Source organism: Eschrichtius robustus, chromosome 2, assembly GCF_028021215.1.
Source record: "Eschrichtius robustus isolate mEscRob2 chromosome 2, mEscRob2.pri, whole genome shotgun sequence".
Classification (NCBI taxonomy): domain Eukaryota; kingdom Metazoa; phylum Chordata; class Mammalia; order Artiodactyla; family Eschrichtiidae; genus Eschrichtius; species Eschrichtius robustus.
This window is the reverse complement of record NC_090825.1, coordinates 125,633,362-125,647,286: the sequence shown is the minus strand read 5'-3', so window position 1 is coordinate 125,647,286 and position 13,925 is coordinate 125,633,362. Positions and strand designations below refer to the sequence as shown.

At 47.6% G+C, this 13,925-nt stretch overlaps 1 protein-coding gene across 1 annotated transcript in view; it reads right to left on the bottom strand.

Moving 5' to 3' along the window:
• ABLIM3 (actin binding LIM protein family member 3) overlaps nucleotides 1–7,204 on the bottom strand; it is a 145,647-nt gene extending 138,443 nt beyond the window's left edge. The window contains exons 1-2 of the mRNA XM_068536165.1: nucleotides 7,054–7,204; nucleotides 6,572–6,667 (exon numbers count right to left, since the gene is read on the bottom strand). Of these exons, the coding sequence (XP_068392266.1) occupies nucleotides 6,572–6,584 (13 nt within the window). The 5' untranslated portion in view covers nucleotides 6,585–6,667; nucleotides 7,054–7,204. The remainder of the gene's footprint in view (nucleotides 1–6,571; nucleotides 6,668–7,053) is intronic.
• Nucleotides 7,205–13,925: the final 6,721 nt, after the last annotated feature.

Below are 13,925 nucleotides of genomic sequence, written 5' to 3'. Positions count from 1 at the left end.
TATTCATTTTATAAACATTTGCTATATGCCAGGCACCATTTTAAGCAATTATTTATTCTTTATAACAACTTCGTGAGAGAGGCACTATTACTACACCCCCTGTGATTATCATTCGAGATGAGGATCAGAGGTACAGAGAAGGTAAGTGACTTGCCCAAGCACACACAGCAAGGAAAGGGCAGGGCTGGAAGGTGAACCCAGCTGTGCCCTTTAAAAACAATTTAACTGGCAAAACACTCAACAAGTAAGAGGTACTCACACACTTCTGGTTGTTTTCTGTTCTTTACAATGGTATCTGGTTAATGCCGGGTATTAGCCAGTTGTTGATATTCACGACACCAGATGTTATCTCAGCCAGATAAAGCTTTTGCCAGATAGGAGTGTTGGCGTTCAGAACTGATATCACTTCCTTCATGCAATGCAAGTACTCTTGAAATCACATTGTGATTTGCAGAGATGTGTTATACTCATTTTGGACTGTTTTAACTTTGTTCCTTCTATTATTCCTCTAACCATCCTTTAGCCTTAAGTGGTCATTTGTCAACAAGTGCTCCATTCATTTGGGAAGCACTGTTTAAAAAAAAAAATCTCTATTCTTATGAAGTATACAATCATCTCTATTTCATCTGTTCTGCAAATTTAGAATTTCTTTAGAGGGTATCTTCCTGTGTTTGTGTTTACAATGGATGCTTTCCTCTAGGAATTCTTAGAGTCCTGATGACATTAGCAGAGGAAGGTCATCGTGCTCCTTGTGCTGGTGTCTTCAATGCTGAAATCCCTTGCCTCCCCAGACCCACTCTGCTCTCTCTCTCTACCCTGGGAGGCTGACCATGGTGGGCCCATCAAGCCAGAGCCTTCCTTGCCCTCTGGCTCCCGGTTGGATCAGGTACCGTAGGAAATCCAAGGGAGGAAGCAGAGAGAGGTCAGGATATTTATTCCCCTGGTTCCTTCCTTGGGGTGTTGCCATGAGCTGGCTGCCTTCTGGGAGCCAGAGGCCACAGCTCCTGCCAGGCAGTCCCTCCCCTACAGCTTACTGGGTCTCTGGCTTCTTTTTTTTTTTTTTTTTTTTTTGTTCCTTTTTAGGTCTGGGGGCAGGTGTGGTAAGAGTGGTAATGGGTCGCTGTTACTAGCCTCCCAGTCTTGGGCCATCCTGGCTTCTTGTTTGTTTCTCTACACCCTTCTCACACACTTGCAAAGACTCCTTCTGTTTAACTCCCCTCAAATTGCACATCTGTTCCCTGTCAGGACCCTAAGACAGACTCTTCTCTTTCACCCTATAACTCGATCAGGTGCAAGGCCATGCAGACTTTATTTTCTAAAGCATCTTTCCCCTTATTTCTATTCTTACAGCCACCCAAATCCTGGCCATCAGACCTTTTCTGAAGTAGGCTAATTGTCTCTCATCTAGGATCTAACTTCCTGCCTTGCCCTTTTAGACTCATGCCATGTACAATACCAGGTTAATCATCTTCCTGAAGGCTTCCTGAAAGCCATGGCTCTCTTACGTACAGAACCCAGCACTGGCCACAATACCAGCAAAACAGGCTAATTTTCAACTAGAGGGTTTGGCTCTTATGACACCATCATTTCAGAACTTTGCTCTACTCAATGGCCAACTCCACTTCAGATTCAACTTCATTCCCTGAGACCCACCACCACTGAGTTTCTCATGTTATTTCACTTAATCCTCACAACAACCCGATTGGCACTACTGCCAACATTTTATAATGATAAAAATTCAGGTTGAGACATGATCTATCCTGTCCAATATTATAGAGAGACTACATGACAGATCTTAAATTTGAACTCAGGAATCCATACCCCAAAGCTTGGGCTTTTACTGCCCCAGTGTGCTGTCTGCTTATCCCATGACATCTTTGTGAGGGTTATATGACCCCTTAATGCTCTCTTCAACAAAACAAAGTCTACTCCAAAAAAGTAGCTTGTTGGCATGCCAAGCCATGATAACAACCAAGGAAGGGGCCATCAGAAGAAGCCAATGAAATGAGGGAGAATGGCTCTTGGTACCACTGTACATGGTATGCAGGACGCTCTCCAACCTCAAGATGAGCCAGCGCTGGCTCTGTGCCTAGGAAAGCCACAGCCTTCAGGAGCTCTGGGAGTTCCAACCCAAGCAAAGCACAGCATTTTACGACACACAGAATTGACTCTGGTGCTCAGGGCCTCTGACGCTCTGGGGTCAACTCAGTCTCCCCTGGCTTTGATTCCCAGGTCCTGGGAACTCCTGGGGCCAACAGGGAATGGGAGACACTGACAGGGAATAACCGAAGACTTACTGTTGCCTAAGAAAATGCACATTAGGTGGTGAGGCCCTCGTGGCTCTGGGGATTACGTGAGAGCAAGGGGTCTGGGGTCAGCTCTTTGCTTGCTCTGTAGGTTCAGGAAAATGAGACCCAGGGGTGAGTGTGTGATGACACAGACAAGGCTCTGAAGGAACAGGGCCAAGGTGCACAGAGGAGAACATCATCGGGGACTGTTAGCTGGACTGGGGCTGGGAGGGTAAGGAGGGGCCATCCTGGGTGAACAGGGGTGGTGGGCAGAGGGGCTGGTGCTGGTGGCAGGGAACTTTCCAGGAGGGAAGGGAAGGAGGCAAACATGACAGGAACATGGAGCATGTAGAGGCACAGGTGGATGAGGCAGGGCTGTGAGCAAGGCTGGGCCACAGGGGACCCTCCAGGCCTTGCTGAGGGGTTTCCTCTCACATCTTAAGAGCAGTGGGATCTGCGTTTTAAGCAGAGTGTGATGCGGAGGGTGGATGGGGAGACTGAAGGGGGCTGGAGTAGGTGAAGGGAGACCAGTTGGGAGGCTGCCTTAGCAGGTTGGGAGTCAAATAACAGATCCCTGGAATTAGGTTGGGTGTGCAGGGGGAAGGAAAGGTTGGACAGTAGACCCACCCCACAGAGGCCAAGGTAGAAATGATGACTCTGCTTTCCCTGCAGCCCTTGGCCCAGGGGAGGTACCATCTCAGTACTAGCCCTGGGTGTCCTGCTCATGCCTTTGGTGTCTTGTTCTCTCTGCAAGGAGCCCTCCTCCCCTTTTCCTTACTGGCTCAGAGAGCTGCAGCCCACCTGTTGCATTCTGCCAGGTCTGGACCACCATCCCACTCTACATCTCCAAAATTACCCACTTCTCTCACAGCCCTGCTTTGTGGTGTGCTAAAGCTCAGCTAGAATTCAGAAGAAAGAATTCTGATGAAACTAAAATGTACCCTGAGGAGTCGCTGACTGGGCACTCCCCTGTTTTTGCCACCTGAGACGTGTTTCTTATTAATAAAAAAAAAATTTACAGGGGCTTCCCTGGTGGTGCAGTGGTTAAGAATCCACCTGCCAATGCAAGGGACACAGGTTCGAGCCCTGGTCCAGGAAGATCCCACATGCCACGGAGCAACTAAGCCCGTGTGCCACAACTACTCAGCCTGTGCTCTAGAGCCCGCGAGCCACAACTACTGAAGCCCACGAGCCACAACTACTGAAAGCCCATGCACCTAGAGCCCATGCTCTGCAACAAGAGGAGCCACTGCAATGAGAAGCCAGTGCACCGCAACGAGGAGTGGCCCCCGCTCGCCACAACTAGAGAGAGCCCGCACACAGCAGCGAAGACCCAGCGCAGCCAAAAATAATAAATAAATTAATTAATTAATTTAAAAAAATTTACATATACTTACAAAGCAATCCCTCACAATCCTGTTTAATCCTCAAGATCACACTTCCACATTCCTTTCAATTTATGACAAAGATGTGACATCTCACCGAGAGGTTGAGTGACCTGCTCGCTAATTTCATAAAGTCAACAATGACAAGAACCACAATGACTACTGCAGTGACAATGACAGCCTGGCCACCATCGCTGACACGATGTCAGCTACGTCCCGGTTACCACTCTCTGAACTTTACACGACACATGAACAATTATCTCCATTCCACTCTGAGGTAGGTCCCATCATTCCCATTTTGCAGATGAGACAACCATGCTGAGGACCACACAGTTAATAAGTGAAAATAGGAGAACTAGAACCTGGGCCCACCTGATTGCAGGGCCCGAGCTATATCAACTCTTATGAGCTATAAGACTGTAGCCGAGGCTCCTCTTCTCCAGATGAAGTGATTAGCAATGTAATAATAAGCGCATGCTTTGCCCCCACCTCAATGGTGACATCTGAACTGTTGGTTAGGCATGGCACACACTGTCAAAAATGTTATGCATCCAAGTACGTTTCAAAATCCAACAATTAGCTGCATGACTTGAAGAAGTTATTGAACATTAGCTAAAAGGTTTCACCTGTAAAACTGGAGCAATAATGCCCATCTCACAGGTTGCATGTGAGAGTTTGGGTAGATGGTGCAGGTGAAATGCATAGCCCAGTGGCTGGTAAAGAGTGAGCACTCAATAAGTGGAAGTGAAAGAAAAACTGAGTAACAGTTTCTCTTAGGTTCAATTTCAGGCATGAGGATTGAGTTAAGAATTTCACATCCTAAAGGGGAGAGCATTTTTGCTTACATCAGGTCACCCCAAGGACCTCATGCCAACACTCTGTCCCTGTGACCTTATGACCTTGTCACTCCTTCACTCCTACAATGTCTGATTTCTACCCTCTCCTTTTGCAGACTCCCAGGGTGGGGAGGAACCTCAATGATGATGAAGCCCAGCCTCTAAGCCTGAGCGTGAGTTTCTCCAGTGTGCCCCCAGGCAGCTCTTTAGAGAAGCACTTCCTCTTCGGGAACCTCAGGGGTCCCCAAGGCTGTCCAAGTCACTCTGTTTATTTTCCACTACTCCCAGAAAATAAACACACTCTCCCCACTTAGAAAAAGTATATGAGACTGGAATGGCATTTTTGTTAGTCCTCTTCTTCTGCAGTGTTCAATTCTATTGGTTGTTATTTGAAAATTTAAAAAAAGTAAAATCTGTTTCCTTCTTTTAGGAATACTCAGTGTTGCTAATGGGATGAGAGTTCCTTATGATTCCAAAGAGAGAAAAGGGCAGGGTCTGTTGCTTGTTACCTTATTTCTTAGTTCCTTGAAAAATAAATGAGCCATCTATCTCTTCTGTCGTTTAGTGAGAAAGGACTCCCATAAAAACATTTTTTCCCCTGGAGACAGTGAGAAGCGACAGGCAGTTCACATCCTTACTTGTCTGAGAGCTCACAGATGCAAATATGTGGCCCATTAGGTGATCAGTTCTACCTAATTTTGCTCTTTTCCTGAGCCTGGTGTGAAGCCGCGGCCCTGTTCCAGATTGTCAAAATCAAGAGGCAAAATTCTTGGGCTGTAAGAGGCAGAGGGAGTCCAGCTACACTCGCTTGCTTAGCATAGCTATGTAATACACAAAGGAAGACAGCAGAGAGATGAGTCATACAAATACATAGTAAATAAATATATTTCATTTCCATCTCCCTGGCTTTCGCTTTGTTTTCCCCCCTTCCATGCCAACAGCCTTGAGATGGAGGGAGGGTGAGGAAGCTGGGTTTGGTCTGGGCACAGCCTCAGAAGGTACTGATTTGTATGGCCGTGTTTCTCAGCTCTAGCTGTTTTAGAAGAAACTTGCAGATTCTTAGATTAGAAGGACCTCTAATTCAACCCTTCTCATTTCACAGATGAGCAATTTGGGATCCAGAGAGGAGATGGCAAAGTCATAGACCCAGGGAAGTCAATGGTCCTAGGGGTTCTCTGGTTTAACAACCCCACCTGCTGCTAAATAACCCAGACAAGCAAAGCTGGTCGGGAGGCAGGAGGGGGGACTTGAACCCCGACCTCCCTCCAGGTGGCACCCACGCCACCCGCCCCAGCAGGTGCCCATGGTCAAAGGGACTATATTGAAGAGAAAGGGATTGGGCCTCGTATTTCTTACTGCATTTCTCAGCAGCTGAGGCTCAGCCCAGCAGCAAAATGTCTGGTGCTGGCTCCGCAAAGCAGTTGCTGCTTCTGGGATGTTAGAGACCTTGGCCAAGGGGCTTGTCTCTTTTCTCTCATTCTCATGATGGCTAAAGAGCCTGCAGGTGTGTGAAAAAATCAGCCCTGTGCCCCTGGGGCTGCCTGCACACAAGAGCAGGATATTTCACAATCTCCAGACCCAAAGGTGGTTTCCTGATGATTTGTTTATCAAACTGTTCGTTCCCATCCCACGGCCTGCCCACATCCACCCACCCACCCACCAGCCCGAGGCCAGCCTCCCGGCTCCTCCCAGCTCCAGGACAAGCAGGGCCTTCCTTGGCTTTCCAGCTGTGAGCCCAGAGGTCTCCTCAGAGCCCCCCCCAGTCAGACAATGGCCACACTACTGCTTCCGAGGCCTTCCCAGGCATTGCTAGAAGGAGACAAGCAGGCTTCCCCACAGAGACAAGTGGCGCTGCCAATAAAACATGAGCACATCATCGTGAAAAGCCGGAGCCATATCCCTGTGCCCAGGAGGGAGCACAGAAAGGACCAAGGAGGAGTCTGGGGGCCATGTGTCCCCCCGTGCCAGGCTTCCTTCCTCCTTCCAGGCAGCCCCAGCGCCGGCTCCTGCACCTCCCGCCCCCACCCTGTTCCCATGGCAAAGAAGAGGAGGACCCACTTACTGCTCGTGTTCATGGTGATGCCTTTGCACTGGGTCTTTCAATACGGAGACTCCAGATGCTTTTTAAATCTTGCGATCTTCCGACCTCACTCATCACCTGGGGGTGAAAAGGGCAGTCCAGTGTCAGCTCTGTACCCTCAGGTGCTCTCTCTCTTTCTGCTGTCCCCCTCTCAGTCCGGGCTGTAGCCCCTGGCCTTGAAGGCGAGTGGGCTAATGGGCGCAGGTGAGAGCAGGAAGGAGGAGGAGGCAGAGAGGACGCGGGCGCCGGGTCCGCCCGCTCCTGGGACCCGACTGCCCGGCAGAAGCAGGGCTGGCAGCGCCTGCTCGCGCGCACCCCGACTACTGCAGCCCGGCGGCTCGGGAGCCCAAAGGGGGTGTGGACCACAGGGAGGCAGGGCGGGGGCAGCGCGCGGGGCGCCGGGCTCCGCTGGGCAGGGCGTCCCCACCCGGGCGCCGCGAGCAGCGACCCGCCCCAGGACCCACCTCTCGGCCAGCGTCGGGAGCCAGAGGCCCCTGCCCGGGCCCCTGCGACCGTTTCATGAATCCTGGTCCTCGTCTGGGGTCTCGAATTCCAAGGCGAGCAAAGCGAAATAGGAGAGCTCGACATCCATGATGCGGGCTCTCGGGGTGGCTGCGCAGGGGGCGCGGCCGCTCGCTGCTGCCACCTGCTGGACGCGTCGGCGCGTGTCCAGGCCCCGCCCCGCCCGGGCTTCTCCCTGGGTCCTGGGCTGTGAAGGCGGTCGGATGGGACCCTGTGTCCTGCGGCCAAAAAGGGGGTACTTGAGCGCTGTTTTCCCTCCCTTGATTCTGGGGTCTAAGGGCTAGACCATGATAGGAAAATAGACCCTTCATCGGGAGGGGCTGTGAAGAAAGGATTGGCTTTGCAGGAAGACAGTGTTCACTTCCAACTCTGCTTCTCACCAGCTGGGTGTAGTCTGGTCTTGAGCAGGTGACTGCTGTCTCTGTCTCTTCGTCCCCAAGTGTAGAAGGTGGCGACTGGACACGTGGATAAGAGATTAGGGGTTCCTCCAGTCTGCTAACTTCTGTCCCTACCTCCCCCTTCATACTGCTTATCACTGACTCATTTGTTACAATGTTTTTAATCATCCCTCTTCTCCATGAGAATATTAGCTCCATCAAAGTATGGGTCTTGTCAGTTGGGATCACTGCCAGGCCCTCAATACCTAGAAGAGCACCTGGCACATAGTGGGTATCAATAAATATTTGTTGACAGAATGCCCCAGGTCTCTCCTGGATCTAATATCACGCAGCCCTCAAGGGTAGAAGCTCTAGGAACCCCCGCCTTGAATCACCTCCCTGTCTGAGGCAAACAGCAGGTGTGTACCCTCATGACTCAACCTCACTGGTTCACCCAGTTTTGTATGGCCAAAAGTTTTCTTTTTCCTGGAATCAGTTTTTGTAGGTGTGTATTAAAGAGACCTAAATTCTGATTCTCTTGGTCATGGTGAATTCAGTGAGGTGAGATTTTTTACATTCCCCTGACTACTTGCCCTGTCACCTTCTGAACCTAGTTCGTGGTCACAGAACTATGATTTCGGAGTGTAGAAGAACAAGACTGAAAGGACACATAATCCCTGTGTATAGCATGTCTCTGGTTAGAGCACGGGTAGAATAAAAAAGCTGTGAACACTCACACCCCCAATTTGTAGACAACGAAACAGTGGGTCAGAGAGGCTGAGCCACCTGCCCTCAGACACACAACATGTGGTGGCAGAACTGGACTAGAGCTTCTCATTTCTAGGTTGGTCCCTTGTGAGAGTGAGTCATTGCATCAGTCTGAGGTGCCAGGGTAAGGGTAGGTGGCCACCCTCTTAAAACTGGGGAAAGAACATCTTTTAGATAAATACAATGTTTCTGCCTTACACAGGGTGAAAAACTTTGATATGGCTCAGGACCCCAAGATGTGACAGCGATTAAAGGACCTTTAGATAAATTGAAGGGTCAATGGCTGAAACACGTTTTGATAGCTTATTAGGAGTTGTTGCCAATGGAGGGGGAACCTCCTCACAATTTTGTTTGTATAATAATCACCTGAGAGATCTGCAAAAATGGCTTCTGGTTCCCTTGCTCTGCATTTTAAACAAGCATCCCAGGTGATTCACAGACCACTCTTTGCTACTGAAAAGGCCTAGAATAAGTTTGAAAACATAGTAGTGCTTAATACATACTTAAATGATTCCCAAAGATCTCTTTAGAGACCCCCTACATTTTCAGATTGAGATTCTTTATTCAATTCCCAAGTTACATGTAACTTGCTAGGTTCTAATTTTTTTTCACCCTGGGAGAAAGTTCAGGTAAATTTAACATGTAAAATTAAGAATTTCAGTGAACATATTTAGTTATCACCCAAAACCTCAATGTTCAGAACTTTTCAGATTTCAGGTTTACATAGTCAAATAAAAGCATATCATTCATTCATTCATTCAGCAGTCATTTATTGAGTGTCTACTTGGTGCTAGGCCCTGTGCTGGCAGCTGGGGATACAACAAGACAGACAAGGACCCTGGCCTCCTGGAGCATAAAACTTTTGGGAGGAGTGAGGATAGACGGTAACTAACTAAGCCAAGTATGAATTAGGTAAACAAGATGGTGGCTTGGTTAAGAGATCAGGAGCAGTTTCCAGCCTGTCTGATTTTCAGTCTTAGCTCCATCGTTTACTAGCAAGAGACTCAGCCTCTATAAGCCTCAAATTCTTCATCTATAAAATGGTTATAATATGGTACCTACCTTATGGATTGTTGTGTGTATGATAATATTCAGTGTAATGCTTGGCAAATGAAGACGATGTATGCTAATTATTAATATCATCCCTCATTTATACCTACCCTCAGAGACAGTCCTGTCATTTTCTACTGATGTAGAACTTTTGGGCTTTTCCGCAGAGCGGTGGCCATGAAAATATGCCTCAGAATTTTCCAATTACAGGGGGCTTAACTGACCAGCTCTTCTTGTCTAGGGTTCTTTTAATACTACATCCACCTGGGTGCTGATGAATTCAGCTCTTTGGAGAGACCATTGGTCCAGTCTAAAAGCGCCAATTAGCTTCTGTTGGGGAAACAATCTTATCTTCCCTGAGCAGTTATTAGGATAGGAAGAAAAGGGTTAAAAGAGGCTAAAAAAGCAATACCCGTGAGGATGTCCACAACAATCAGAGGCAGCCGGGAAAGACGCAGGAGGAAGCTGGGGGTGGGATCCTTGGTGGAATCAGCTGTGAAAATCATCAGGAAAGCAGAATCTTGGCTCTGCCCGCACAAGAGAATGGAGCTGAGAACCGCAGAGCAGAGGGTCCCTTTGTTTGGAAGTTTGTTTTGAACTTTATGACTCCAGAATGGAGATAAACAAGTCTCACTCAGGCAAATGCTCCTGGTGTTGGAAAACCAGGTGGCAAAACCATTGGGAGACAGATTTTCCACCTTGTTCAATGGGAAAGAGGAAAACTTGGGGGCTTCACCCAGGCCGCTGCCTGCTTCTCTTCTCCTCAAAGAGCCCCCTTCTTTCCTGACTTCCTGTCCCTAACTGGGGTGGTCTCTGGCTCTCCTCTCCACTTTCTGCCCCCTCATTGCTATTATTGCCTAACACAGCCCTAGGCCCCAACTTTTCTTTCCAGTTGCGTTTCTCTTGTTCCCATCCAGCTCCATCCTATACTTCTGTCCTCCACATCAGCCTGCCCCCCTCACCCCACTCCTGTGCTGCTCCTGTCCATTCATGAGTACACCCTCATCCATCCTCATCTTGAATACAAAAATCCTTCTGGCCTGTGAGGGGTGGGAACAGTGGGCAGAGATAGGTACTTGTGATCTGATAGTTTCTACTTGCCATTCCCAGACTATTTGAATATCCCTCCAAGGGGGAGTACTATACTTATTTTTATTTGAAAAATAATATGTAGTTTTTAATGACATGAGACAGATCTACATGCAGTAGTGAGGGAAGATTTTCACTGTATGTGATTAAGTAAGAAAAGAAAATTGCAGAAAAATATATACAGTATGTCCTTCTTTAGGATAATGTATATATGTGGGTATATTGTATTATATATGATATAATACATATATAATACAGAGAACATACAGCACATACAAAATATGTCATGTAAAATAGTTAAACCAGTTTTTCCACAAATGGGATCCTATATAGGTACTACATATACATAGATCTATAATGCACAGAGAAAGACCTGGAAGGGCACACTCCTAATTATCAGGCCCTCGGATCAGGTGAGATTTTGGATTATGTAGGTTTAACAAAATCATTTGGACACATGTAAGACGAGAGATTTTGGCAGTAATTTATGTAAAGAATTAAGGTATGCCTTCGTTTTTTAGTTCATTCATTTGTTCATTTATTCAACAACTTCTGATTGAGTGTTTATTCCATGCCAAGCACTGCGTGGCCAGGAACAGTGGGGAGGACACAATACATAAACACACAGACGACTTATTGCAATCTGCAAAGTAAGAGAAGAGGGGCCAATCATGGACACTAAGGGACGGGTGTCTCCCTAACGGGTGACATTTGAGCTGAGGCTAAAGAGGAAGGAACCACCATCATGATTTGGTGTAGGGCTGGGGGAAGGAGAGGGTGCAGAATTAAGCGGCAAAAGAGAATCACAGGTCCGTGGGGGAGGCAGGACAGGACACGAGTGATGGGTGTCATGGCTTCTTTGTGGTAGAGCTGAGTGGAATGCAAATAGTCAAGACCACGTTCAGGATTAATGGACCTGGAATGGAAGTGGCTCCGCTGGGCTGGGAGGTTGGAGGTCCTGCTTACAGTCCTGACGCAGCAGGATGTGAATTAGCCTGGAGGCGGTGGAATAAAATGGTTTGAATTAGAGTCCTGACTCTGCTCTTCACAGCTGTGTGACCTTAGGGAAGTGACTTAACCTCTCTAGGCCATAGCTTCTTAGCATGTAAAGCTGAGATTATAGCAATACCTCCCTCACTGTGAGCATCAACAGCAATGACAGATGTAATGACTTAGCACCGTGTCAGGCATCCAGTACGTGCTCATACACCTGGCTCTTATTTGCTCTGGAACAACCAGACTGACTTGTAAGGTGACACTCTCTGGGCCAGAGTTTCTACATTTACAAATGGAAGATTGGACCACATGAGTCCTGAGGTTCCTTTCACTCTAATGTTGTTGGTTCTAAGCATTTGAGTGTCCTGTGGTTGGAGTTTGGCAGAACGTCTGACCATGTTCTAGGCTGGTGCAGGGACCCTTGATCCCCCAGGTTTGTGATGAGACCCAGGTCTGAGTGAAGCGTGGTCTTCCCCCCGGGAGATGTGTGGTAATTCCTAACCCCATGTCTACACCTCTTTTCTTCCTGGGGAAGCTCCCAAAACTAAGTGGAATTGGCAGGACACAGGCCTGTTTTTCTGGTTGAGACAGCTTTGTGATGGGGGCCATGCTTTTCCTCTTGTTCCTCATATTGTTTTGTGGAGAAATGTTAAAAAAAAAAAAATCAAAGGGGTTCCTGAGGTCTTTGGGAAGCTTCTGGGGGGAACAAAGGAACTGGCTTTGAGATCAGAGTGTCGGGGGCTGCAGCGCTGGCTGCGGGGGGCTCCGGGCAGACGGTCCCACTGCAGGGTTCTGCTGAGGCCTCACGCTCACATCCGACCGCAGCTTGAACCTCCTTCCTGACAGCCACCCTGCCAGCAGAAGCAAGGAGCTGGGGTGGAGCCAGCTCCGGATGGGAATCTGGGAGACATGAGAGCTGGACTCAGGCCTGCCGTTCCCTTGGCCAGCCTTCTCTGGGCCCAGTTTCCGTGTTGGTACAACCTAAAAGGGACCTCAGTGAACCTATCCTACTCTTCCACTTTACAGATTAAGAGATTGTCTTACCCAATTATTATTCACCACTAATTTCTCTTCTGCCTACGCTTCTGCTGGTAGTGCCCTCTTCTGCTGTGCTTCCCTTAGATAAATTCAGTCATTTCCTTAAGATTCCCTCAAGTCTCATCTTCTCCTGGAAGTCATCCTCTGGGCTCAGATCAGTCATTAAGGGGGCCCCCTTATCTTAGACCCTCCCTCCCTTCGGCTCCCAGCACAGAGGGATTCCTTGGCCTTTCAGTGAGTTTGTCCATCTTGGAAACTGAACACATGCTGTTTGTTCCCTATACCTGGTTTGCTTTTCTCCTGTTTCTTTGCAAAGCTAGAATCTCCTCATCCCCTAGGTCTTAGCTTAATTGCCACTTCCCTAGAGAGGGCTTCCGTGACCAGCTAGCTGTATCCCAGAAAGTATCTTTAATGAATGGGTGGAGTAAAAGCCTCTCAGACAACGTGGACTTATTCACCTCTTCTTAGAGTTCAGTTACATTAGCTCCCATGTCCTCTTCCCCCAAATCTGGTTCTCTTCTCTCTTTATTCACTTGGCTCTTTAAGGACTAAATTCTATTTAAAAAAAAAAAAAAAAAAGAATGTCTATATGTGTATAACTGAGTCACTTTGCTGTACAGCAGAGATTGGTACTACATAGTAAACCAACTATACTTCAATTTAAAAAATAAATAATTTTTTAAAAAAGAACTAAATTCTATCTCTGAATATGGTCTTCCACTAAATCCTTTAGAACCTGCTGAGGATGCATGCCTTTCCCAGAATTAAGGATTACAAATGGGTCTTCACAGCTACACAGCTGGGAAGAACAGTGCTGCCCTGTGCATGAGAAAAGGACTGGGAATCAGAAGACCTGGGTTCCAGGTTTGCTCTCACGTCCTAGCTATGTGACCTTGGGCAACTAATTAATTCTTGTTGTCTCAGCCTCCTCAGCTACAATGAATAACAGCATCCATTAAACATGATTATATGTATTATAATTCTCCCTTTCCTGTGTGTATCTCAAAGTTGTTCCAGGAATGAAATGAGAAACTGTGTGCTTTGTAAATTAAAGTCTATGCAAAGTAAGTGGTGATTATTTTTCCCTCATCTCATTATAACTTAGTGATTCAAGCTCAGTTATTTACTCAGAATTTGCAAAAGGTGACATCATATCCCCTGATATCCAGGAAGGCCATGGAAAGGGGCAAGCAGAACTCAGCAGTATAAGTGCACTAGTCATCTCCCCAGGAACACCATTAGAGTGCATGCCACTGCCTGGAGTGACACATTGCAATCCACGGGCCTCCTGCAACACCTTATAACCTCTGAAAGGGAATCAAACCTCTAGTTGTGAGAGAAACCTACAGGTTCACTACCTGGGACCATCAAGTTTTAGATCACTATTACTGTGAGAGCTCTTAGTATTCATCAAAAATAAGTTCCCCCTCCTACGGAGTCCCAAAGGCGGTGGGAATTGGCTAATGTCATGCAGTGAACTAATGGCGAGGAAAGGT